Genomic DNA, 26,267 nt, shown 5'->3' on the forward strand with positions numbered 1-26,267 from the left:
TTGTAGGTAGAATACTCAGGAGTTGACACATTTTTTAATAATCAGGTTTTTGGAGCTGTTTGGTACCTGAATTGAACTTTTCTGTAGGATAGTTTCTGAGATAGCAGCTAAAATAAAAATTTTACTTGGATCCCACGCAGTGGCCTCCTTCGTAGACCTTCTTAGTTAATCTATTAAGCAAATAAATGTTGGGGTTTACTGTCCCTGCGTGGAAAGTATCTTATTTGGGTCCCCGGCATCCTAATATAAATAAAATCTAGTGATTAGGCATTATGCTTGCTAAACAACAAATGAATTAGGGGTAAGTGATATAAATAGTTCTTGGCCTTTCAGCATTGGGTCCGAACCTGAATTAAGCTTCTGCTCATTGAATCAAATTATTTTAATTACCCTGAACTTGGGATGAGAGGATTTGGTGGTTAATAAGGTCATAAAACATGTCATGTATGTAATCGGCTTTCATACCCTGCTACTGGTTTTCATATCTTACAGATGCCGAGGCCTTGGCTTTGCACGATGAATTTACCAGTTGTCTCATAGACAGGGTGAAACGGGGAGCCTGAACATTCCTATCATTCAACGAACAAATATTTATCAAGGGCTTATCACACACCGGACTCTCTTCACTGCCATCAGGTATTTTCCAGCAGTGTGTTGAATACCATCCCGGGTAATAGCGTGTGCGTGCTTTTCAAAGTCTCAACAAGAAAGATTCAATCCGTGCTGCAAGCTCTTCTTATTCAATATATATGTGAAGTCTATTTTGTCCCCAGCAGTCCTTACAGAAGCATCATCTCTGCTTAGAGGAGCGTGGAGGGGTTGAGAGTGGGGCTTTGGGGTGAGTGTCTCTTAGTTTGGTCCAGCTTTACTACTCGCGGGCTGTGACCTCCCTGGTGTGCCCGCTGCTTTCCTCTCTGGGACTGGTGGGTGACGACCTTGCCCACCATCAGCGCTGTTGTGAGACGTGCGTGACATTAACGAGCTACAGAGCCACAGGCACGTGGGAGGCATCAATGAATCGGGGCTTAGCCCATGACTCCTGAGTGACAGACACTTGACATGGGATGCAGTGTGTCCTGTTTAATGAAGATGGTGACGGGAGATTTGATGGGTTGACCAGGAAGGCTAGAAACTCACTTTCGAGAGTTTGACAGGAAAATAGCCATGAAAAATCACAAAACTAGACGCTGGAGAATGCCAGTGATGCAGAAAGGTGCCCACTGGTAGTAACTGGTGAGGATGGGAACCGTGTCTTATTTGTTTTCCAGTCCAGCCCTGCGTGGTGAATCCTTTTTGCAGGAATGAATAAATGATGATGGATGGATGACATCCAGGTAAACATGACAAAACAAACCCGGGTCAAATCTGACACCGATCACTTCACATGTCTTTGTACCCTTGCACGTTTTGTAAGTAAAAAGGTTGGTTTAAGTTCTCCAAGGTGATGACCTCATTGGTAAGTTTCTGCAACGTGTCCCGGGGGCCGACTGTGTACATGTGGAAAGAAAACACTTCTAACCGGGTGAGGCGATACAGACACACAGCTGATCAGATGTCTCAGGAAACGGAGAACAAAGAGAGGGAAGAAACTGGTTGCCTGACTCCTGCTGAATATACTAAACATCCTTTCTTTTCCATCCCCGTTGCTCTGATTTCAAAACTTCTGACATAAGTATACATACGGTCGCTCAGTATCTAAATGCATTTACCAAAGGTCTACTGTGTGTTGGACCCTCTGGCAGCAGCTGGGGAGACCCGCGTGAACAGAGACCCAGCTTCCAAGTGCGTCTTAACCCACGGGAGAGACGGGGATGTGAACAGAGCCGTGGACACAGCCACGGTATGTGTTTTCACATCTTGAAAGAGAGATACAGCAAATCATTGCGATTTCTCCCATCCTTGTAATAAGAATTTGTTGCAACTCTTTGGCAAACTAATGCAATGCTTAGAAACATAACTTCTACAGAACAGTCGTGCTCATGTGCAAGTGACATATTTTAGATGTTCTTCTTAAAAATAAAAGTTTCCTACAATAACAACAAAATTAGAATAGAACAGGAATGTCTTTGGTAGTTGAGGAAATTGGCTATAAACCAATCTCTACAAATACGCCAGACTGCAGTGAGAGGAACCTGCCCCAGGGGACTGAGGGGATGCAGGCGTAACACCTGGGCCCAGGTGACAAGCTCTGGGTACAAGAAGCAAGCAGAGACTGGGCTGCAGAAAGCTCAAGGCTTTGGACTCCTGTGCTGATGTGCTGTGGGGGGAGACACCCACCGTTTCTACTTCCACATAAAAAAATACAATGCCTTTAGCCCTTCGTAATGTGGTTTTGGAGAAATATTTAATACAACAAAATGATCACAATGGAATACTACTCAGCCATAAAAAGGAACAAAATTCTGTCATTTGTAGAGATGTGGATGGACTTAGAGTCTGTCATACAGAGTGAAGTAAGTCAGAAAGAGAAAAACAAATATTGTATATTAATGCATATATGTGGAATCTAGAAAAATGGTACAGATGAACCTATTTGCAGGGCAGGAATTGAGATGTAGACGTAGAGAAGGGACATGTGGACACAGTGGGGGAAGGGGAGGGTGGGACGAATTGGGAGATTAGGATTGACATAAATACACTACCATGTGTAAACTAGATAGCTACAGGGAACCTGCTGTATAGCACAGGGAGCTCAGCTCAGTGCTCTGTGATGACCTAGATGGGTAGGATGAGGGGGGTGGGAGGGAGGTCCATCCAAGAGGGAGGGGATATATGTATACATTTAGCTGATTCACTTCACTGTACAGCAGAAACCAACACAACATTGTAAAGCAACTATACTCCAATTAAAAAAAATATGATCCCGAAATCTTTACTAATGGAGAACGTTCTGCAGATGCTAAATGAATAATTCTATTTTTTTGGAACTAGAGACTGAGGAATGAATTTGCATAGATTTTCCAAGTGTTTGTAAACACTACTTAATTAAGTTCATCACCAATGAAAGAAGCGTCTTTCCAGAAGCTGTAGCGGTTTCTGTGGGATCTGATCATCAGGCAAGCCCCGGGCGAGCATCCCAACACCCTCAGAACAGGCTGCAGACGTGTGGCACTAGCCTGTGAGGCCTGCAAAACCAGGCTGGCTGTGTCTCTGGCTCGTCCTATCCGCCTTCCCCGTCCCCATTCAGGTCCCACTTCTGCCCCCAACGTGCTTTAGAGGCTTTCCCGTACCGTCCCTTCTGCCTGGCAGGCCGACTGACTCCTGCCTGTGACTCCGTGGAGGTCTTCCCCAAGCCTCACACTGAGCCAGCCCCTCCCCTGGTCCCCACGCCCCCGGCCGACTCACCATCTCATCATTCTGTTCTATTTGTTCCTCGTACCTACTGATAAACAAAAAACGCTTTTGCTCCTTGTTTCACGTTTGACTTCCTCCACTCAGATGAAGTGAATGTCTTTTTGCACCTTTCGAGGTACCCCCAACCCTGGGCACTGGCCATATGTGAATTAACACCTTCATGAATGTTTCTGAGTCTGATGAAGGAATTCTTAAAGCTCCCCAACCGTGCCTACACCGTTAGAGCCATGAGGCCATGAGAGAGGGAGGCCGACACGTCCCTTCCGCCAGCCTCCTGCCTGAGGTGAGTGAGAGACCCTCACCTCTCACTCGTTAGCGCTTCTGCTTGTGACGCAGATGCGTGTCTCTGTGGATATTCTGAACGCCATCACATCAGCCTTCCCTTGTTCTGGGGCTGAGCCGGCAGCTAGAAGCTTCCCCGTGCTTTCGTTTCACTGCCTCCTGTCTGGCCTCGGCTGTTTGCGACTAGCCTTTGTACATCTCTCTGCCAGCTGAGCATTGGCAGGGAGCTGGACGTGCAGATTCTTTTCACCTGCTGTGCGGTGAGCTCGGCAGATCTGAGGGCTTCTGCAAGGCTGTGCTACTGGGGACACCTCCTCCCGGGCTCTACGTGACACGCGCCTAACACTTGCGGAAGTGTTTCTCAACGAGGGGTCCAGGCAACCAGCAACAGAATCACCCTAGATGGCGGTTATAATGCAGATTCCCAGGCCCCGCCATACACCAATGGATCTGAATCCCTGGGGGTGGAAGCCTGGAACGAGCATTTTAAACAGGCACCCTGGGTAATTCTGATGCACACAGAAGATGGGGAGCCACTCCCTGGGGCGTCTGTCCTGTTTCTTCTGCCTCTTTCCTATCCTGCTGCTAAGGTCTCCATTAACTTCCACTCTGACGGGGACAAAGGCCTGCTGAGGTCAAGGATCCACTGATAGAAGTCTGTAATCTTTCCCGGGTTTAATAGCCATAAGTGGCTCAGAAAGCCATCAGTGCAGTGTCCTGAAGTAGCCAGAAGCAGGCCCAGGCAGATCATGATGGAAAAGCCCATAGCTGGAGAGAATGTCAAGGACCTGGGAGCACTTTCTAAGAGCAAAGATATTAATCCTGCGCACTCCTTCACAAAGCCAATCCTCACTCATGTCCTGTTCGTGTCTTCAGAATGTGCTAATGTCATCAGAGAAGGAAGGACGTGAGGTTACACAGAGGGGAGGAATAAAAGACTCCTTCAGAATGTTCTTGAAAACGACTTTTCAAATGAATTTCAGTAACCGCTAGCACCGTTTTCCTGCACAGTACAATGCTGCTTAGGAATCAACCAGTTTGCTTCAGGAAGCTCAGTGCATTTCACAAATGCCTTACAAGGCAGACATCATAAAGAACAGCTTTAAGCATTATAATATTTATTTTTCTAATTATCGCACTCTACTCGAAGAATGTAAAAATTTTTTCAAAGAGAGTGATTAATGATTAAAATCTAGCATCAAAACTTCCAAAAAGATAATCATCGGGACATCAATTTCTCAGTCTTTAAAGAGATTTAGGAACAATTTAAATTATGAAGGAATAAGAATATCTAATTAATAAGCTCTAGATACATATTAGGGTAATCACAGTAATTAATTTCCATATAATATGGATCCAAATCTTAATAACTAAACCAAACATAATCCTCAGATTAAGCAGAACTATATTCTTCTCAAATAGTGAGGTTCAGGAGAAAAGCGTAAGCTCGGAGGACAGACGGACCCACAGCTGAATCTTGGTTTCACTACATAGTATGCGTACAACTTTGGGCTGTTTCCCTAACTTCTCTGAGATGGTTTCCTCATCAGTAAAATGGGAGCTCTAATATCTTCTACTGTATAAGCAAGTACCTGACAGGGCTGTTGCCAAGAAAACAGACTGATATCATCTTTCTATCCCAATCCTGGCACAGAGGAGATACTCACTAAGGTTCACTAACTTCTTTTCCTGTGTTGTCTAAATAAAAAAAAAAATAACTGGACCTGAAATTTCTAACACTTTCTTAGTAAACCAATACCAAGAGTTATTGGCTTCAACTGATGCAATTTTAGTAACAGCTCAGATCAAACAAGACAACGTCAATGTCCCAATCAAAGATGTCATCATACCTACTTGCTTCTTAGGCACAGAGCTGAGAAACCCCACATTTTATTGCACAGCCATAGAGCACTAATGCGTTCTCAGCACTGATAACACCCACAGAGTTTAAGTGATGTGTGACCACTCACTCGTTCCCGGCCGAGCGTCCGAAACATCCACCAAGGGCCCGGTGGCCTGCGACACTGACTGGTAATGGACCGTGTGTGTCACCGTCAGGGACTTTTGTTTCGCTGCCTCTCCGAAGTCAGCATCCGTCAACAGGACCGTGGAGCGATCGTCTGCAGAACAGCAGGATACAGGAAGCCAGGCACGGTTATCCCCTGCTCCATGACTCCCTGGCCGCCTCTCTCCTCGCTACTTGCATTATTGTTAATGGCAACGATAACAAGAACCTAATCTCATCCAGAAAAACAAAAAAAGAAACCCAAAATATTCAACCACTGTATTAGAATTACTCCAGAATGAAAAAAATAGATTATCCTTAGGGGTTGACTCAGGAGCATGACTTAAAAGAGAACGACCGCGGAGAAGGGTCTCCCCTCTCTGCTGGGGCTTGGTTTCTTCTCATTAAGCACACATTGATCTGGGGAGGACTTTTGGGTGGCTGTCCATTTAATAGAGTTTGGGGTTTATGTGTTTGTTAAAAGCTCCCCCGAGACACCACCAGCCATGTCAGCATCGCCCAGGGTTGAGGCTGCCGTTTCAAATAAGCTCTGTTTGAGGTACAAGAAAAACTGCCCTGCAGTCATCTATCCCAGGGTCGCCTCTCATATGGAAGATGGCAAATGTTCAAGATGGGGCATGGGGGGAGGAGAAGAGAAGGGCCAGTCTTCAGAGCGTATTGATTCCTTGATTTGAACTGTTCTGAGGTATATGCTTTTTCTTCCCAACTCTCCTGAGCTTCAGTGACTCTAGAGCATTCTGTAACTGACTTCTCAAAATGACTCACTTGTCAGACTTCCCAGGTCCTACTGGCATAGGGCACTTGAAGGTTAGGGAAACCTGGGTGCAGATGAACACAGAGCATTTTAAGCCTTTGGAGAAGGAGCAGTCGGTGAGGCTGTGTGTCATTATTTGGCTGTCTCAGATTTTCATTACTTTGTTGTGATACTTTTCACACTTTCCTAAGACCTTTTTGACTCCAAGGGAAACTTTCGTTAGGGTATATGGAGTTTTTCATACATTTTCAAGCACTGCAGTCTGGGGTGATGTTCATATGAGTTTACCAGTCAGCTGGGACCACACTGCAGTGGGCTTGACACTGAACGGTAATGCGAAAGTCATAAACAACACAGCTAGAGTGCTGTGCCCAAAAAAGGCTCTGAACAGAACGAACCTTACAAAATCCAATTACTCAGGCTCTGGCAGGAAAGGAAAACCTCTTGAAGTCAGAATAAAATTTCTGGGCAGAGAAAAAGAGGAAGGACTGCCAGGAGGTCTGCTGGCACCCGGTGTGTGGTACAGCCCAGATTGGTGCCACGGTGGGAGCCTGGGCTCGGCTTGGGGGTCCCGCCCTACATCCGCCCCTCCACCCTCGAATAAGGCGGCCTTTCCACGGAGGTGGGTTCTTATAATTGGACCTGGTATCAGAGGCCCGACATACATTCGCTTTCATCCATAAAACTGTGTTGTGGTTTCTATCATGTAGCCCCGCTAAGAACACGCCAGAGTATCTGTGGGGCTGGGTTTCCAGTTTTAATGGGACATTTCGGGTGCTTGTCAGTTTGTGAGGCTGACCATCCATTCTGGCTAGAAATTAATGGCTCTCCCGTATTGGATTCTTGTAGGCAGAGCCCAGGGCGTTTTAAAGCATCACGTCTCTACTTCCCCAATAATTAGAAAATGCCATCGACCAACCGTCAGGCACCACCGGGAGGTAAACGACTCTTGGTGATGAATGATCCTGCAACGAATGTGCTATATCTCTGGCTAAGAGTCGTTATTATGTACGGAAACGACGGGCAGACCTTCCTCTGGTGTTTGGTCAGCAGTGACTAGCTACTGGGAGGTAATACACCACTCCCAGGATCTGCCTAGAGACCTATTTTAACAGCTGTAGGTAGAGTTATTAACAAGTCTAGTGAGAACATTTAGCAAATGTCGTAACTGTATTATAAAGTCATAGGAGTTACAATTTGATTTTGGAACTGATGTTTCAAAGGAAATCTTAGTTTTAATGCCCAATTCACTGGGTTCAATAAAAGAGATTCCAGATACACTACAGAAAAGGTAATGAGAAACAAAACATGGCGCCTTGCCCTGATGTGAGCCAACAAATTAAATCCTGTGTATTTCAGGATGAGTAGTGAGCCCTCACACGACATGGTAGTACTTAACTGAAGTTGGTTGATCGAGGGTCACATTGGACATGACCAAGCTGTGCTAAGTGCTGTTATGCCTGAACCAAACTTGAATCCCGCACGGGCAGCCCAGGTCTTAGAATTTAGGAGCCATTAGGTCAGACATCCCCACTGTTCTATTAAAAGACCATAAAAGCAGGGCAGGGACAAGGGGCAATGGAGGTGTCCTGCCAATCTGGTCACTCATCACTGCCTAATTGGCAAGAGGTATGGAGGGTATATGCCAGGAGTTGGGTGGTTTTAGCCAAACCACCGGAAAGGGTTGTCCTGGGAACAAGTGCCAGCAAACATCTTCCAGAACAGACACAGAGTGAAGTTCAAAAAGTGGCAGCCTAGGAAACCTGCCTCAAAGTCTGTTTCCATGAGTACTGGGGGGTCCAGCCATACTTCTAAGGTGAGAAAGTAGCCTGTTGATACGGAAGAAGGTGACACCCAGTCACCAAAGGTGAAACAGGTGGCCAGCTGGGGGACCTGCCCTGGTTTTGATCCTGTCTGTGTGACCTGCAAGCTACAGAACCTCTCGACGTCCCAGATCCCAAGTAGAATCATTTTCCTATGTTGTTTGGGAGGGGTAAGTTAAATAATCCACATAAAGTGCTTATAAAAGTATGTGACCTTTAGAGCACTCTTAAAAAATGTTAGCTATTCTTCTGATCATTACTGTAGTGGAAATACAAAGTCTCTGATTCTGGAATAAATAGAACCATCTAGACAGGCAGTGTGGACAGCGGACTTCGAGTGGAAAGAGGCTGAAGGAGTCAGGACACCTGGGTTCTGGGTGGACAGGCCACTGAAGCTCTCCAGGCGTCTTTTGCGATCGTAAAACGGGAGCTGGGACTTTTCCAGAGCCCTGTGAAGGATGTTTATGGGGTGCCAGGGGGTGGAGAAAGATGTCCTGTGCAAAGACATTTGTAGAATTTAAAAATTTTCTTTAATAAAGGCCTTATTGGAGTTGAGGAGGAGCTCATAAAGCAGATTTCCAAGACGGGGTCTTAGTGTACGGCCTTTCTCGGTTTGCTTGATTATAAATGTTGGTTCTTTGGAGTGGTACCAAGAGCCTCTCCAGGAGAGACCCAACTTGGGACAGAGTTGGGGTTCTCTCAGGTGAACTCTGTGGTTTATATAAGTTCATTTCCCCCATATTTGCTGGTACTTATTATTCTCCTCAATAACAGTTGTCTACCTTCTAACTTCTTTGCTCATGTAGCATTCAAGATGTTCCCATGTCTGATATTTCCCATGACTCAGGGTTTGGGCTGAGAGGGCATGGCTGTAGCAGCCACATTGTGTAAGGCGGCAAACAGGACACCTTACCAATTGTCTCCATTGTGTCTCTCTCTTCAATCAAAAGCTGAGCCCTGGGTATGTCAATGTGCATCCTCAGGGTTTGCTGTTGCTTGCTCAAGGTGTCCGAAGTCCGGGTATTCTTACTGGGAATAAAAAAGGGGGATGCATTAACAAATTCAGTTCAGTGTTACACTAGGCCAACATGTGCTTGTACACCAACTTATTATCTAATTATGTGGGGAGGGGAGGGAAAGACACACAGGATAGATTTTTTTTCCTTCATTCAAATGATATTTATTAATATTAAATTTCAGCAGTCAGTTGTGAGGTTCAGGAAATACCAACTGTCAATAAAGATTGGTTCTGCATCTATCAATAGAAACTTTGGACTTTCCTATTTCTTGTATAAAAGCCAAATGAAACACACACACAAAAACATTCTTAAATCAACAACATTTTCACTTGTCAGACATGAGATATTCCAATGATGGTAAGGGAGAAAACATGTGTACTGGTCATTCACTGGATGGGGTTTTACTAACAGATTTGTATTATACCTGGAGTCATTTTATTTTTGTTCTAGTAACAAATCATAAACCTTGTTAGCTTCCCTGACATTAGTTTAGTTTTCCGAACCCAATTACATTTTAGAATAGAAATAAAGCAATTACTATAAGAATTTATCTCAAAATTTGTGTACCAGAAAATTACTTAGAGTGAGCTGTCTCCTAAAAGTAAATGGAAAGAGGTAGTAAAACTGCATGGTATAATCAAATTCAGTTACAGCTCACAGCAAAAAAAAAAAAAAAAAAAAATCTGCATGTTGGACAAAAATACAAAAAAGTCAATAAAAGCTTTAATTAGCAATGCATGTTAGAAAAATGGTTGTTCGATCTTTACAGAATTATAAGAATTGAGGAGATTTAAGAATATTTAATATTTAAGAATATTTTCTGAAACACCTTCCAGGAAGCAGCAGGCATTCAGATAATTTAATCAATGTGATAATCTATGGCATCCCTAAATCTAGCTCATTAACTGCCAAAATCTGTTTTGAGAAAGATTTGTGGAGCCTGGCACACTCAGTGTTAATTATATGTAATGGAGAACAATAAACGTGTATCCATACTAAAATCTCAAACGCTTTTTGCTCCAAGCAAGCATTCACCAGGAAGCTCAGATCTTCCTCATCCATGAGGGTGCATCCACTCTTGAACCATGTGGTTGATGAGTGTTAATAATCTGAAGGTCAAGTTCACTCAAGAAGCTGTTTAAATGTTTGCTTTCAGAGGTCCATGTTAATATTCTGAATACTTTACAGTGGCTCTTTCTTGAGTGTAAACAAAACAGCTCACGGAAATGGCAGCTTTTGAAAGGTGTGGCAGCTCTACCTAGGCCTTGATCTTGAACCAGATTTCTTGCTCTGCAGATAAGTAACTGGGTTATGTACCTAGACCATGCTAATTACTCAGAGCCCAAATTCAAACGTTTTGGCCTGAATTTCTTACATGGTCTATAAATGTTTTTAAATGATTTCCTTAACCAAGTTCTTACTTTATTTGTGTGTGTGTGTGTGTTTTTAAAGCAAAGATTCAGATCCTTGCATAAAATGAAGAGCGTTGGTGGCTTGGGGGGGCTGCAGTTACGTCAGACAGGCTCTATTTCCACAAAAACATATGGGGAACTACTCCTCTGTGAATATCCGAAAGATCTGTTTCGAAACTTCACTAGGGACCGGAGCTTGTCCTCGCATCAAAAATAGAAGTGTGAGCTAGTCCCTTCTGCTCGTGATGAATAGTTATGAGGCGGTCCACAGCGAGGAACCCTGCACAGCTATACTTAACAACAAGGGGTCTGCTGTCAGGTTGACACAGGAAGCAGGTGACATCACTGCTGTGCTCCGTGGCGACTGACACCAAGACTTAGGATATGATTAAACTTTGTGAACAGGGGCAATCAAAGCTGGAGGTGAACGGCCCTCCTCGTGGGACTAAACTGCAAGCCCTGCAGCTGGAAGGCAAGAGAGTTGCCCCACAAACCTTGAGATTCAGGGGCTTATTTTTCTTCCCTCTCTTTGCACTTGCTGTTTCCTTTGCTTAGGACACACTTCCCCAACGCAGTGCTCGTGTGGCTGCCCCTCCCTTCTATCTTTTCAGAGGGGCCAGTGGAGTCCTGCTGTGGGAACTCCCCATTCTCCATTTAATTCTGTCTCCTCAAAACTTAAAACTCCCTGGCATATGTTTAATTGAGTTATTGATTAGCCGTCTCTGCCAATAGACTATAAGCTCCTCAGAGGATATTTTCATCTCTTCTGTCCCCTGTATGCCCTGAAACTTGGAACGGTATATAACCAAAGTAGGTGCTCAATTAATATTTGTTGCAGGTTGTTGAATGAATAATGTTTGGGCACAATGGGAGCTGAGTCACACCTCCTAGAGCCTTTGCTTTGGGGGCAGTAACATTTTTCTCAATCTAAAAGGGCTATCAGGGCCCAAGGAAATTGTTTCTTTATCTTAATCTGTGCTGCCGTATTTTATAATCCATTGTTACATGGAAGTCGATTCCCCCAAACTATAATAATTGGCCATTAGAACAGCAGCAAACCTTCAAAAAAAAGCTATTTAAAGAAACCTCATTTGTAACCTGGAAAAAGATTCTGAATGTTTTCACTGTGGAAGAAAAATTGCATCTTTTATATGATATGGGATCATGCTAACTATATTAGTTATTATTGAAATATAACCATCCACCATCCATTTGCCATCTGGTTGTCTGATTAAAATGACAGAGAGCTGACCCTGGTTCACAGTGGATGGTGTTTGTGGGCTCAGCCAATAAATTATGTGCAGTTGCTACAACACTTTAAAATCAATATTTCCTTAAGATTTGGGGGAAAAAAAACCAAACTAATGACGATTTCTGCATACCATCCCCCTTCCTCCCCAAAATGTGCTATGGAGCAACCTGTAAGTACAAAATTACTGTAAGGATATCAGGATATATCTCGTTGTAACAGTTGGGCGGGCATTTTTCTTTTTTACTATGTGTATAAAAATATAAACATCAAAAAGCTAAAGTAACTTGAACTCTCAGTCTGAACCCTTCACTGCTCACAACTAGCTTTCTTACTAATAGTGGTCCTTGGACATCAACCATGTGTTGCTTAGTACCTTACAGCAAGCCGGTCTCACCTCTGAGAAGTCTGGTATCTTTAAAAAAATGTTTTCTTGCCTAATCATATAAAAGGAAAACCCTTTCTCTCTGAGCATGGTGGATGAAGTCTATCTTCTCTCTCCTCTACGAGGTGACTTGCTTGGGTGAGACGGATGAGTGTCCCGAAGCATGAGGCCCAGCGATGGGAGTGGCAGCCTGTGGGGGACCCCCTGGGGGGGCTCCAGCTTGTCTGTGTTTGTCCTGCAGTTGCACCTGCCCGTCTGGCCCCGGGACAGCTAATCTCACCGAAATACACAGATCCTTCCTTGAGGAGCATGGGCGGACAATAAATGTTATATTCACCTAGATCATGGGATGATAGAGCTAGGAGCAATTTCCAACTGCTGTTTTTAGATAAGGAAAACAGGGCACAGAGAGAGAAAAGGATGTACAGTAAGTCTCCTACATACGAACCTTAAAGTTGCGAACTTTCAAAGATCTGAACGTGCGCGCCGTCGACGTCAGGCGTGAGTGAAATTGTAGCTTGCCCTCCGCCTCCTGTTGCTGACGACCCTTCAGCTCTACCATCTCCCACCTCCTCCCCCTCCTCCAGTCAGTAACGCTTCTTGCCTGTGCACTCGATGCCAGCCCCTGTATGCCAGCTGTTGTACTGTAGTACTGCATTTTTCAAGGTAATGTAAGATTAAAAATGTTCTCTTTATTTTTTGTGTTTGTTTTTGTGTATTATTTGTGTGAAAAGTACCATAAACCTATTGCAGTGCAGTACTATGTAGCCGATGGTGTTAGTTGGGTCCCCAGGCTAACTTTGCTGGACTTACGAACAAATTGGAGTTACAAACGCACGCTCAGAACAGAACTCGTTCGTATGTTGGGGACTTTACTGTACCCCCCCCAAAATCACAAAGTCAGCTGGTGGCAGCATTAGGCCTAGAATGTAAGTTCGTGAGTCTATGTCCCAGCCTGCTCAGTCCTCACCTTCCCAGAGAAACCAGTGACGAAGATCAGGAACAGCAATTCAGTAGGGCTTCTCTGTACCAAAGGATCTGACTTGCCTAGACTTCCTGGGCTACATTTGGAATGTGCTTGGCCCTAACCTGACCAGGTAGGGGACAAGGTTTTTTGTTGCTTGGCCTGTTAACCTGCCAAACTTAGATCGAACTGACCCTTCATGAATAAAAGCATTGCTTTCTCTTCTAAATTAATCTCATAAAAATTCACCTATTTGAGGAGCTTGGAAATTCTCTTCCTTTTCAATCACTTTCATCCTTTGGAGAAAACCACCTTAAACACCTTAAGTGGGAGTAGTTACTAGTTTTAATGTTCCTAATTTCATGTTGGCAACTGCAAATATCATTACTGATTCCTGCTCTTATCAATAGGTGGTCTTTCCACCACGGTAACTGCCCTATTAACAAAGAAGGAAGAAGACGCTTTCTGATGTCTTGCCTGGGGTTCATGACAAGAGGGAGGGAAGGCAGCAGAGAAGCTAATACCACATCACCCTAACGAAACAAATGTTGAACATGTCAGGAAGCACGGACCCCGGTGTCACAGGCTTTGGGTAGAGGCATGACTGATGGTCTGGGAGGGCATGAAGGAAGTGGCCAGAAGCTACCTGGGAAGACACACAGCTGCAGGAACCAGACTGGGGTACAAATCTGGGAGGTGGACCTGGGTGGACACAGGAACAGGGGCCCCTGGGCTGAGCAGGTTACACCCAGTCTAAAGGGGGCGTCGAACGCAGGTCCACATACCCGTGATCATCGAGGCTGTGCCCCGTGTGGCAGAACACTTTCAGGAGAAGTCAGAAAGCCACAGTTTTATGTGAAATGTCTTGATTTTTAAAGGACATCAACAATTTCATATTTTTAAGACTACATTAGAAAATTTACTTTATTAGATAGATAATTATTACAAATCGAATGACTCTGGATTATTTGCGTTCCAGATATTTTTGTCAGATTTGTTCAATTCCAGCGCACATGTGTCTGGCTGCCTTCTATGTGACCACTAGCAAACAAGTATGGACTTGCACAAGAGCATGGACTCAAGGCACTTCATACAGCTTTTCATAACCTTCTCATGTACGTTTGATCTAGCGTGACGGGATTAGATAGATGGAGACATTTTACAGACCCTTTGCATCTCTGAGCTCTACTCTGGGCTCCAGATTCCTGCTACCAGCTATCTGACACCTTCATTGGAGGCTTAAAAAGCATCACCAACATGACCCTTACAAGCCTTTTCATTCTGATCCACACCCACTTCCTCTGTCCTACGGGAAAAAAAAGTCCATACCCTGCATCTATCTTCCTAATCTCGGCAAATGGCACCGATGTTTATCTAATTGCTCACACCAAATATTTCAGAGTCATTCTTGATTCCTTCATATCTGTTACCAACAATTCACACTGTTTTAAAACACAGTATGGACAAACAAAGACATCTGTGGGAAATGTAATCCATGGGCCAACGGTATTCAACCTCTGTCTTAGGTCTTCACACATACTGGTGATATGGGAGAGGACTCTTTGTGAATAACAATAAAGTACTACTCTGATATGCAAAGATGAGGGAGGAAGTTAAAGCCAACTGTGGTGCTGTAGGGGATGGGAAGAGACCCTATACTCCATCTTTTTTATCTCCTACGTTAGTCATCCTAAAATGACAACGTCAAGGTCACCATCAGGGTCCCTGACATTTTCCTTTTTGGCCACGCCTTGTGGCTTGCGGGATCTTAGCTCCCCAACCAGGGATCCAACCCCAGGCCTTGGCAGTGAAAACGCTGAGTCCTAACCACTGGACCGCCAGGAAATTCCCCGACATTTTTCTTATCTGGTTCCTAGACTCTGACTATCCTCTTTTTACTTTTGATTTAATCATTACTATATAAAGTGCAAAGGTCGGGGTGTCTTGTACAGTTGTGAACATGCACTTACTTATTCTACTACCCCTAGTCATTCATCTACTCAACAGTTATGAGTGGGGCAACTATAGTGCTGGTTTCTCCTAACACGGTGATGAAACAGGCTGTGACTTCTAAGACCAAACTGAATAGCTATTTGCAGCAGAAGGTGGTGGGTGCTCTGGTGGAGGGGTGCTGAAGGGGCAGTGGGAGCTGAAGGCAAGGAGAATCTTCCTTGATCAGGCCATCAATTTTGAACCCATTCCCTTTCATGGATTCCCTTTCACCTGGCTAACCATTAGGAAGAAAGCTTGACCTCAAAGTGGCATATTTGGTGAAAGCAAAACCAAAGCTACTTACTTAAAATGTGCCTCATTATTCTCGGGTTAATGGGAAATGTTCTACTGGTTGAGTCCAGCCAACAAGAAAACTACCTATGGTGTGCATAAATGCATATTATTTGGTATCTATGTCTCTAACTAAGCATTACATGGATATTTACGTTCATAGAATGAAAATTATATGTCAAGTGAAAAATGGGTTATCAATTTCAGACTGTCATTAAAAAAAAGAAATCATCAAAACAAGTTCCTTTAAACATGATATTTGGGCTGCTAGGTCTTGTTCTTACCTCATGAGCATTTCAGCTAAACTCTTTGCATCTGGGGAAAGAAAGTTGATATTAGTACAAGATAAATAACTCATTAACATTCACTTAAGCATTTGTGACAAATATTCTACAGAATCAGATGACAATAACCATTTTTAATTGTAATTGTATATCGAAATCATTGCTAATAACCTAAACTTTCACGGATTCCTTGTCTGTTCTAAATGAGACATATATATATACACACACACACACACACATATATATACATATATATGTATACACATATATGCATAAAGGTAGCATAAAAAGATGGGTACAAAAATACTCAGATACCTGCTAAAGGTTATATTACAACCTATTCATTTGCCACTTTCCAAAAACCCAATTTTACTTTCAGAAGTCAGAAAATTAACATCTTGAAAGTAATTCATTATGTAGTACAAATACTACTCTTTCTGTTATCAAAATGAAAAAGCTTATGATCACTTTAAAAAGTCATTATTACAGAGCTATGCCTCCCTTTGGTTGATCAAAGAATTGTATAAACAGCATATCACTGTGTCTGGAAACTTAGATGTTTATTTCAAACACAGAAAGAAAACTCTTCTTTATTTCTTTTCTCTGGAGACATTATTTACCAAGATCTGGTTACCACCCCTGACAAAAGAAATCCTGCCTAAAAATGATGTAATTTTTTTTTAACTTTTTTGATGGCATTGGTTTGAAACTCTAATTTCCCTTAAAATATAATTTGTTCTTTTTACACATTTTACTTGACAAAAATGAATGTTTCCTTTCTTAGAACACAAAGCCCTTCTTGATGTTTTTCTTTCATTGCTCTCTAAAAAGCCTTGATGTTAAGTGTTCAATGAACAGAATTTTCTGGAAATGGATTCAGCTGTCTGTGTGAGTGCCAGTGAAGCAACGCATTTGTTGGAGCATGTTCATCTTTGGGGGCTGACAATTGAATGCAGTCGCTTTTATGTCGGGGAGCAGAGCGCTGTAACTGGGAGGTGTGGACTGTCACGGGAACAGCCACACGTGGGCAGGCACCCCCTGAACCAAAGCTCAGCTCTTCAAGTCAGCCATGCCAGGTCCCGCCTCGCAGTGAGGCCCCGGCGTTGTGCACAGATGGATTCTGTCTGGGAAATGAAATAGCTCCCTTTATCCCACCCACATGGCAAAGCAAAGAAGGCAAAACAGCATTTAATTTCTCAGCTCATGGCTTTATATTTATCTGCAAAGACAAAGTAAATATGATGAGCTTCTCCTCTTCCTGAATGATTTAACACTTACAAAGTAAATATACATATACACATATATAAAATGCCAGAAGCTTGGGATTAATTAGCTCTATGTTAACAACCAAGCACTGGCTAGTTCAATACTCTAAAAAAGAGGAAAAATTTCCAAAGAGTAAAACACGGTACTTCAGCTCACAATCTGAAGGAAACTCCTACTCAGACATCTTCAGAATGGACCTGCGTTCCTTGTTCTGCCATAATCATCCTTCTTTTTCTATTCCTGGAGTTAGTCATCACATTTTCTCTTCTATGATTTTTTTTTCTATCAATGCACCAAGGAATGGCGGCATCCAATGAGTGAGGACAGAGGTCCCTCCAGTACTGACGTGCTCTAACTGCAAATTTTCCATGTCTACAGTTAGCAGCCTTCTTCATCCGCGTATTTAGGTGCCCAAAGCCATTTTGGTCTACCCTTCCCTATGCTTATCATCTTACAGTGGATCCCTTTCTCCTTCTGTCTTAGCTACTATTTCCTCCTTCTGACTCATCTTAAATTGTGAGAAACATTATATTCATGGAAACTCACTTCTTCTGTGAGTTTCCATTTGAGGAAGCTGAGAGCTGGTGGAGTTTTAAGCACCGTGATGGGGTCTGGATGGCACAGTTGGCATCAAGGACCAGGCGTGAATGTCTTCCGGGGAGTGGGACCGAGTGGACCGCGGTCACAATTAAGCACATGCTAGGAATCTGGATTGCACCGGTTGCTTTAGGACTGCTTGCCCATGTCCCCTTAATATCAGTCTCTGCCTGGGAATTACTGCGCCCTCCTTCGGAAACCGGGAAACTGGGATCCGGATACATTCAGTCATTTGCTGCAGCTGAGCAGGAAATCATAACTAATGTCTGTTGGTTCAAACTCTTTTTTAGCCACTGTCCTCAAAGTCCTTTATACACAGAGGGGGATACATGTCGTATCCTTAGGAACACACAGAGGAGCAGATGTCTCATGCCAGCTGACTGAGGACACACCCTGGAGGGCGCTGTGTCAGGCCTGGTGAGTCAGAAAGGATGGAAGACTGTGCCCACCTTAAAGGAAGTGTGGACTTTAACGGGAAGAGTGCTCCAGGGCGCAGAATTAACCTGTGTTGGAATTCTGAGCTCGTTCAGGAAGCAAGGAGTCAGTCAGTTTGACTACAGAGAGAAGTTTCTAGGGGTGTTGGGGAATGGGGATGGTCAAGATGTTAAGGAGCTAAGAAAATGCAACTTTGCATCACTGACCATTATCTGGAAGCTTTTACCTGGGCCAAGGGGGGAAGTGGAGGAAGGAGGGCAGAGGTGGTGGCCAGTGGGTACAGGTGCCATAAACAGCATTAATCAGACAATGCAGAGTGCCCAGGATAGGGGGCTGGGGGCAGGGGCCTGGTGGCGGGGAGTGGATGACATGATAGTAGACAGAGGGCATCTACAAGAATCAGGGACCTACTGGGTGTGGAGGGGACAGGCAGAGGGACCGTGGGGAGTCCAGGGAAATGGCGAGATTTGGGATACGCAGGGCTGGGTATATGGTAACGCAAGGGACAGAAACAGTTGTCTAGAAGGACTTGGAAGCAGCAATTTGGGTGCAGGCTGAGATGTTTGGCTTCAAACATATTGAGTCCTTTAACATATTAAAGTAAGTTGGGGGACAGATTTGGAATCCAGTACCCAGCTGGGAGATATGTCAGGGCTGAGATGGGCTAAGAGTCTTCTGTTTATACAGGGAGAGGGGAAAGAGAGATGAAATTTTGGACACACTTCTGTTCAGGGGTGAGAAGGGAATCTGGGACAAGTTAAGATAATATTTTTAAAGTCATGGAATCATGGTATCTTAAAAGCATTACAGACTTTTCAAATCAGCCTCATAATAAATGCTTGAATCCCTTCCACAGCGCCTTGGACAGAGGTTAAAATGAGCCAGGCCGCTGGATGCTCCAGGGATGGAGTGATGCCCTTGCTGCACGTAGGGTGCCGACCCCTCTTCCCACTGCTGACCTGCCTTCCAAGTCTGTTGATGGCTCCCCACTCAACACATCTCCCTGGGACTCTGGCTCTTTTCTCTCTCCTCAGTTCACTTCTCATTTCCTCGTCAGCAGCCCCTTCTCTGGTCTCCCCAGCTCCAGACTCTCAGCCCTCTAAGCGACATCCCCACTGCAGGAAGGGTGATGGATCTGAAACACACCCCCTCGCTGGGTTGCATCTGTGCTCTGAAACTCTCAAAGGAACCTCCCTACCAACAGGAATCCTCAGCTCAGGGTACCAGCCGCCCATGCTGGCCCCAGCGGTCTTTCCAGCTCGGTTGCCTCTTACTTCGGACGGCCAACCCTGTCTCTGAGTTTCCTGCTCTTGCATTTTCTGCCAAGACCCCCATGACTTTGTTCCTCTGAGGCCCTTGGAGATGGTGCTTTGTCCCCACCCCTCCAGACAGACGTGACTTGCTCTGTACACCCTCCCAAGCCCAGCAGGTGAAGTTGGTGTTCTGGTTCCCTGGGCTTCCAAGGACATCTGCACCTGTCTCACCTCTCTGCATCTGTTTGCACCTCTAACCTCTTTGCACCTTTCATTGTAACGTCCTGTTTTCGTATTGTCTATTGGCCCTTTTGCCCTTATCTCCAGGCTCAGCCCAATCCCTGGAAGAGTAAAGCCACATACAGTTTTTCCTGAGGATACAATTAATCATGAGAGACACCTTCCTTCTCTTGTGTTGAAATCCCTTGGTGTAATTTCTATCTGGATATAACAACGGCACCCTCTGGAAACGTTGAAAAAACCATTCGAATATTTCCAAGTAGCTGCCACGCCCCAAGTAGCTCGGCTTCAGTGTTGTCTTTTCTAGGTTGAATTCTCTAATTTTCTTGACCACTCCTCAGATGGCATAATTTCTAGGTAATTCCTTACTTGGGTCTCTCTTTTATGAAAGACATTTCCCCCTTCCTTCCTTCCTTCCTTCCCTCTTCCCTTCTTTCCTTCCTTTCCTCCTTCCTTCCTTCCCTCCTTCCCCCTTCCTTCCTTCCTCCTTCCCTCCCTCCTTCCTTCCTTCCCCCTTCCTTCCCTCTCTCCTTCCTTCCTTCCTTCCCTCCTTCTTGCCATCCTTCCCTCCCTCCCTTCCTTCCTTCCTCCCCCCTTCCTTCCTTCCTTCCCTCCTTCCTTCCTCTCCCCTTCCTCCCTCCCTCCCTTCCTTCTTTCCTTCCTTCCTTCCCCCTTCCTTCCTTCCCTCTTCCCTCCTTCCTTCCTCCCCCCTTCCTCCCTCCCTTCCTTCTTTCCTTCCTTCCTTCCCCCCTCCCTTCCTTTCTTCCCTTCCTCTCTCCTTCCCTCTTTTTTTCCCTCCCTTCCACCCCCCTTCCTGTCTCATAATCCCCCTCCCCCTTCCTCTCTCCCCTTCTTCCTTTTTTATAATTCTTGTTCCACATTTTCTGGTCTGAACAGTTCTCCTCTTGGTTCACATCAAAGTAAAACAGATGTTGAGTCCTTCTTCTTCTACCTGCCATCTGTTAAGATGAGAACATCATCTCAAGTCATCTTCTTCTTCTTGCCCAACACAGCTCAACAGCCTTTTGTGTTGTCTGTCACTTTTTTTCACAAATTTCAGCTCAGTCTGAGATTTAGACTTTGTGACGTCTTTCCTAAAGCCCCGGCTACTTCTCTGTGCCCATCCTGGGCTGTGTGCTCACCTCTGCATCTTTCGGGTGGGGAGATGATGGAGAAATACTACCAGGGTAGCCTAGTGATATTGAAAGATGGAAAAAAGCAGTTTCAAAAAAATAACATGTGCTAACACTCTGAATGTGCAAAGAGGGCTAGAAGACGACAACTGAAAGGAGAATCTGGGGATCTGAAGGTAATTGGTCACCTGCCTTTAGGAGAGCACTTTCATGTGAGTGGTGGGGAGAGCAGTGAGACGGAGGATTTGGGAGCTGGTGAGACTCAATGTAAATAGTTGAGTATCAAAGACTCTTTCAAGAATTCAGTGGGGAAAAGAAGTGGAAAGAAGGGCAGCAGGTTAGAAGATAGGCAAACAGGAAGGAATCCTTTTTTTTTTAAATATAGGGGAGCCTGAGTGGTAGTGAATATAGAGATAAAAAATAAATAAACCAAATATTTTTGATGGGCAAATATAAAATTATAAAGTCACTATTGATTCTGTGTTAATATAGCTTCTAATTCTATGTTTCTTTGATACATCTTTTTAAACTAGCTTAATATGGATGCGACAGACTTTCTTTCTTGAATGTTCCAAAGTCGAAGAAGTGTCACAGAAAGAGAACTGGGTAGACAACAGTGATTTCGGCTCTCCTGCTAATTCTTCCCTAACTGATGTGTGATTTCCAAGTTCCCTTCAGTTTTCATGTCAGCACAATAGAGCATAACAGTGTCAAGTTTATTTGCACCTATTTGCACAGCTACTAAGAGACTAAAGCAAGATAGTGTATAGTAAAGCGTCATGGAAAAGGAAGAAGAGAGAAAGCAAGGGAAGTGCTAGCACTCTGTCAATTAATACACGGTTCAGTCAGTTCTTGGGAAGAGGCACCTCGGCTGGATGAAGAGCAGTGCAGTGTCGTCTCCCCGGTTCCGTGTTTTTTGTGGACCATCGCTCCTGTGGGGTCTGTACGTGGCATGAGGGGTTCTTATTAACAAGGCAGCACAGGCCTCCAGCACTGCAGCTGGGCATACGCTAATGTTTCTTTAAAAAGGAGGACTCTCATTCATAGCCACATCATTACATTTTCATCTCCGAAGTTCTAGTTAAGTGAATGGCATCTGTTTCCATTCATACCTCTACCGAGCAGTCACTAGCACACACCCACAAAAACATAAAACCGATTTGGGGGCAGCAGATTTCCCCGTGCTTTACCATCTCTCAAAAGCTCTTATTTGCAAGCTCTCTCACAACAATCCCTGCTTTCTGTGCAATTTAAAGGGGTCTCATAAAGTAGCTATATTCCTAAGGGCTATAAAACCTGCATTTACATTTTTACAAGGTCTCAAATAGGACTCCCAATCATCAGCTCAAATGAAAGCTGATTCCAAAACCATGACAAAATATATATCCCAGAAAGAAAACCGTATAGACTTGCCATCTCAGAAAGTTGCAAATACAAACACGGACGAAATAGAACACGTGGGCAGGGCAAAGCCCAGGGCTGACCCCAACTCTCCTCCCCCTGCTCCTGCCCACCCCCCGTCCCTCGCTCCACAGCTGCACGTGGCCTGGCCCTGCTGCCATCCCACTGTTCCTTTGCTTCCCCACTCTCAGATACAGAAACCCCTTTTTAAAAATTTAGTTCTGCCATAACACATTTGAAGTTTTGAAAGGATAATTTTTTTAAAATGACGGTCAAAAGGAAAAATGAGAGGAAGGAAGAAAACACAAAGCCGAGAACTAAAGTTTCAGAGTAGAGGCTTCTGATCCCATCTAAGCCCCAAACTGGGCATGTATTAGCTGGGCAATGAAGTCTCTGGGGGTGCCCACCTGCCACCCCTTCACTAAGGAGCACCGGGGACCCTTTGCATGCGTAGGACTCAATGCATCAGTGCCATGACCATCTTTACGCAATCTACCTGGAGTCCAAGGTCTTTACGCTCCTAGATGCAAAGTTCAAGCTATTAAAGTTCAATCTAAGCTTTGGTCTTACAGATGAGGAGAGATTTAGCTCATTTGCAGGGCAGATAAATGGAATATTAAACAGTCGTGGCCCACCCCTTCAGCTGTGCCTGTGGAGGATTCTAAGGCCACGTTCTCTCTGAGAACGGCCTCCTGGAACTAATCGGCTTTATAATATTAATGCACTTTAAAGCATGCTTAAAATAATAAATAGGCTTCTGTTCAAGGGAAGGAGGCCATTTTGCCACAGAAACATGGTCAAATTTTATGTCATCCACTGACTTTTATCTTTAGCTTCTTTGAAGTCTTGGAAGTAGCTTTTTGGCTTGACGCTGCCAGTTGACCCATACAGGTTGGTGTTTTGCACCCTCTTGGGTAAACTCATACTAGAGGGGAAAGCTTTTAGTGATACCGGACGTGTTTGCTTGACATGGGAATCAAATTTTTATAAGGTTGTGTCTGCTGGGATCATGATGATTTATTTTATAACCTTGCACTTCAAAGGATCTAGCGGTGGGGAAAAATCAGGGCATCACTTAAAGCAAAATGTGGCTTCCGAACTCCTGGGTAAGGTTACAGATTTTTAAAAAATGTAGCACTTGAAGACAATTTAGACTTTAGGAGGTCACTAGGCTCTAAAATTAGTAAAGCGCTCAGGAAGGAAGAATATAGGTTGGCTAAATTGCTTGAGTCCCATTTTCTTTCTTTTTTTTTTTTTTTTTTGATTTTTACATAAAAGCACGTTTACATATGGTGCATTCACTAGGTTGCTTGTCTATACGGTGAAACAAACCTGCTTAAAAACATTGAGTAGCATCTAGCGATCAAACTAGGTCTATGACGGGGAGTTGATCTTACAGTGTTCATTAGGGACCCTACAGTATTTTCCTATAATCCAGATTTATTTCCAGTTTTGATCCTGACCAGTGGTTGCTCAGGCAACTTTGACATATTATTAGAAATGTCCTTATTTTACACAATAAAATATTGTATGAAGCCATTCAATCTGTAAATATATTTGAACTGATTCTAACCCAGGGGTAGGATCTGTGCCTTATGTGGGTCAGGTAGTAACTGGATGATTCTACTAATGAACTCTGTTTAATAGATAGGCACCTACTACCGTAAACTCTGTGGCTGTGCTTTCTTTTCATGAGAGAATTGGAAACATTTTGTGTTATTACTTAACATAACATTTCAAGGGCCCTTCAGGCCTAAAAGACAAAGATCTTTTGGAGGCAAGGTCTGGCCTTTCACTGATTCCCCCTTAACAGACCTAGTCACTTGCTCTGCCCTTTTATGACACACTTTTCAATGTTAAAGAAAGATGAGTCGGTCCCTTGAAAGCCTTTGCTGACCATTCTGGGACAGAATCTTAGTAACCTTTTTTTTCTCTCTAGGACCTAGCCAAAATCTTGTGATCAAATAGAAATGGTTAATAAGAAAATTTTACTGTTGGTTTTAAAAAATGTTACACCTGGCATGTGGTAGATAATCAATGAGGGTGTGTTGAATTAAATATTTCAGTGCATCCAAAGTAAAACTTGCCATTTGGAAGGCGGTGGAATTAGGTGTCCGATCATTTTGCCTTCTTGCTGCCCTCTGGTCAGACTCTTGGTTTGGAAGCTTTTATTAAGCACGTAAAATGCAAGACTGCAGATACCTTTGTGCCCTGCATGCTACTTCTCTGGAATACTTTGCTCCTCAGCAACTCCCATGAGTACATCTTCTTTGCCACAGCACTTATTTTCGTCCCACTGAAACCTTTGTGCTGGCTCTATCTCTTCTCTGGCACAAAGAAAACAAAACCGTTTCCGCGGAATGAAAGGCTGGACTCGCTGATGTGATGTATTGCTTTCTTTACGAAGACCAGCTACAAAGTAGTGGTGTCGAATAGAAGAGATGCCGACAATAAAAATGCCAGCCCAGGATATTTTCTGGACAGAGTTCTTGCAAAGCAATAACTAAATTACAAGGGACTATTAAGAGCAAAAAGGAAGGATGTCGCACCTGCCATCAGTCTAACTCAAATGCACCAGGAAGAGTCAGCAACATCTTTAGCATCTTTTCCTTGCTCTTGGCAGAGCAGAATGAAGTTGAGGTGCTTAAGTCATAAGCAGAAGAGGAAAATCAAACAATAGCTGGGGAGGTAAAAGTAAGCAACAGGGACCAGGGGCAAAAAGAAAAGGTGAATTTGGGAGAGGGTGGAAGATGTTGGGAAGGATTTCCTCAACATTTAACCCATTTGCTGCCAAACCCTTGTGATCAAATAGAAATGATGGATGAGAAAATGTTACCGTTGATTTTTAAGAATGTTATATGTACGATTCATAGCCCTCTAAGTGCAGCCAGTTAGACCTGGCTGTCTAAATGCAACGAAAACACGCCACCTATATACACTACCAAACGTAAAATAGATAGATAGCTAGTGGGAAGCAGCCGCATAGCACAGGGAGATCAGCTCGGTGCTTTGTGACCACCTAGAGGGGTGGGATGGGGAGGGTGGGAGGGAAGAAGACGCAAGAGGGAAGAGATATGGGAACATATGCAGGTGTATAACTGATTCAGTTTGTTGTAAAGCAGAAACTAACACACCATTGTAAAGCAATTATACTCCAATAAAGATGTTAAAAAAAAATAAAATAAAAAAATAACGATGTCCCTAAAATCCACACAATGGGTTTCTGTTCTCGGTAAAAGAGGGGTTATAAAAAAAGTCCTTTTGGTATTTTAATGACGAACACTTGTGAATGGAATCCAGCACAGCTCACCTGATGTTGAATTTCTCAATAGATTAGGCAACATTATGTTTTTGTAGTGCTGTTTTCTGTAACTCTTAAATGCCCCCCCTGTTCCTCCCTAGTTGTGATTAATCACCTCCTCTTTTGTGCTTAGGTAGGATTTGTTTGTTTTAGCACTCGTGACATTTTGGCTCTTTTCCTGGTACATGCCTGTGCGTCTGCCTCATACACTAAACCTAAAGTTCAGAAGGCTCTTTCTTTTCATCTTGTACATCGAGCACCTAGCATGGCCCTTAGGATATAGGATTCACTCAAGAGAATCTGCAAAATTAAAAGGTAAGTGGAGAATGTGATTTAGATAGGATATTTCAATGGGATTGATGGTTCATCTGAATTATTGGGCTACAGAAGGTGTAAACGGAAGAACTATTGTAGATGGAGTGCCATGTACTTCAAGTATTTTAATTTGTTGGCCAAGTAGAAGCACATCGATAGTGAAATGGGTTAGAGTCTCATCAAAAGGAGTGCTCTGGCTACTTGAAGACAGGTGAAAATATCCCCATGTTCTGTTGTTCTAACTGGACTACAGTCAAACCAAGCATTTACACAAGAGGTCAGTGTTTTCCAGGTCTACCGGCCAGGCTTGGGGATATCCCAGCTATATTATAAAGACGGAGCTTCCAGGCCTGTTCCTCAAATGCAACTTTGAAGAATACATGGGATGTTGGATACTCCTCGCTGCACTGATACTAAAATGCAAGCAGCTTATATATACATTTTACCAAGAAGCGGCTTGGTTAAATACCCTGACAGGGAAAGGGGAGGGA

General features: G+C 43.9%; 1 protein-coding gene across 1 annotated transcript in view; it reads right to left on the reverse strand.

The window, feature by feature from the left end:
* The window catches only part of DSCAM (DS cell adhesion molecule), a 740,935-nt gene that overhangs the window by 21,418 nt on the left and 693,250 nt on the right, over positions 1–26,267 (reverse strand). The window contains exons 29-31 of the mRNA XM_059920026.1: positions 15,836–15,866; positions 9,153–9,268; positions 5,607–5,756 (exon numbers count right to left, since the gene is read on the reverse strand). Of these exons, the coding sequence (XP_059776009.1) occupies positions 5,607–5,756; positions 9,153–9,268; positions 15,836–15,866 (297 nt within the window). The remainder of the gene's footprint in view (positions 1–5,606; positions 5,757–9,152; positions 9,269–15,835; positions 15,867–26,267) is intronic.

This window comes from Balaenoptera ricei, chromosome 4, assembly GCF_028023285.1.
Source record: "Balaenoptera ricei isolate mBalRic1 chromosome 4, mBalRic1.hap2, whole genome shotgun sequence".
Lineage (NCBI taxonomy): Eukaryota > Metazoa > Chordata > Mammalia > Artiodactyla > Balaenopteridae > Balaenoptera > Balaenoptera ricei.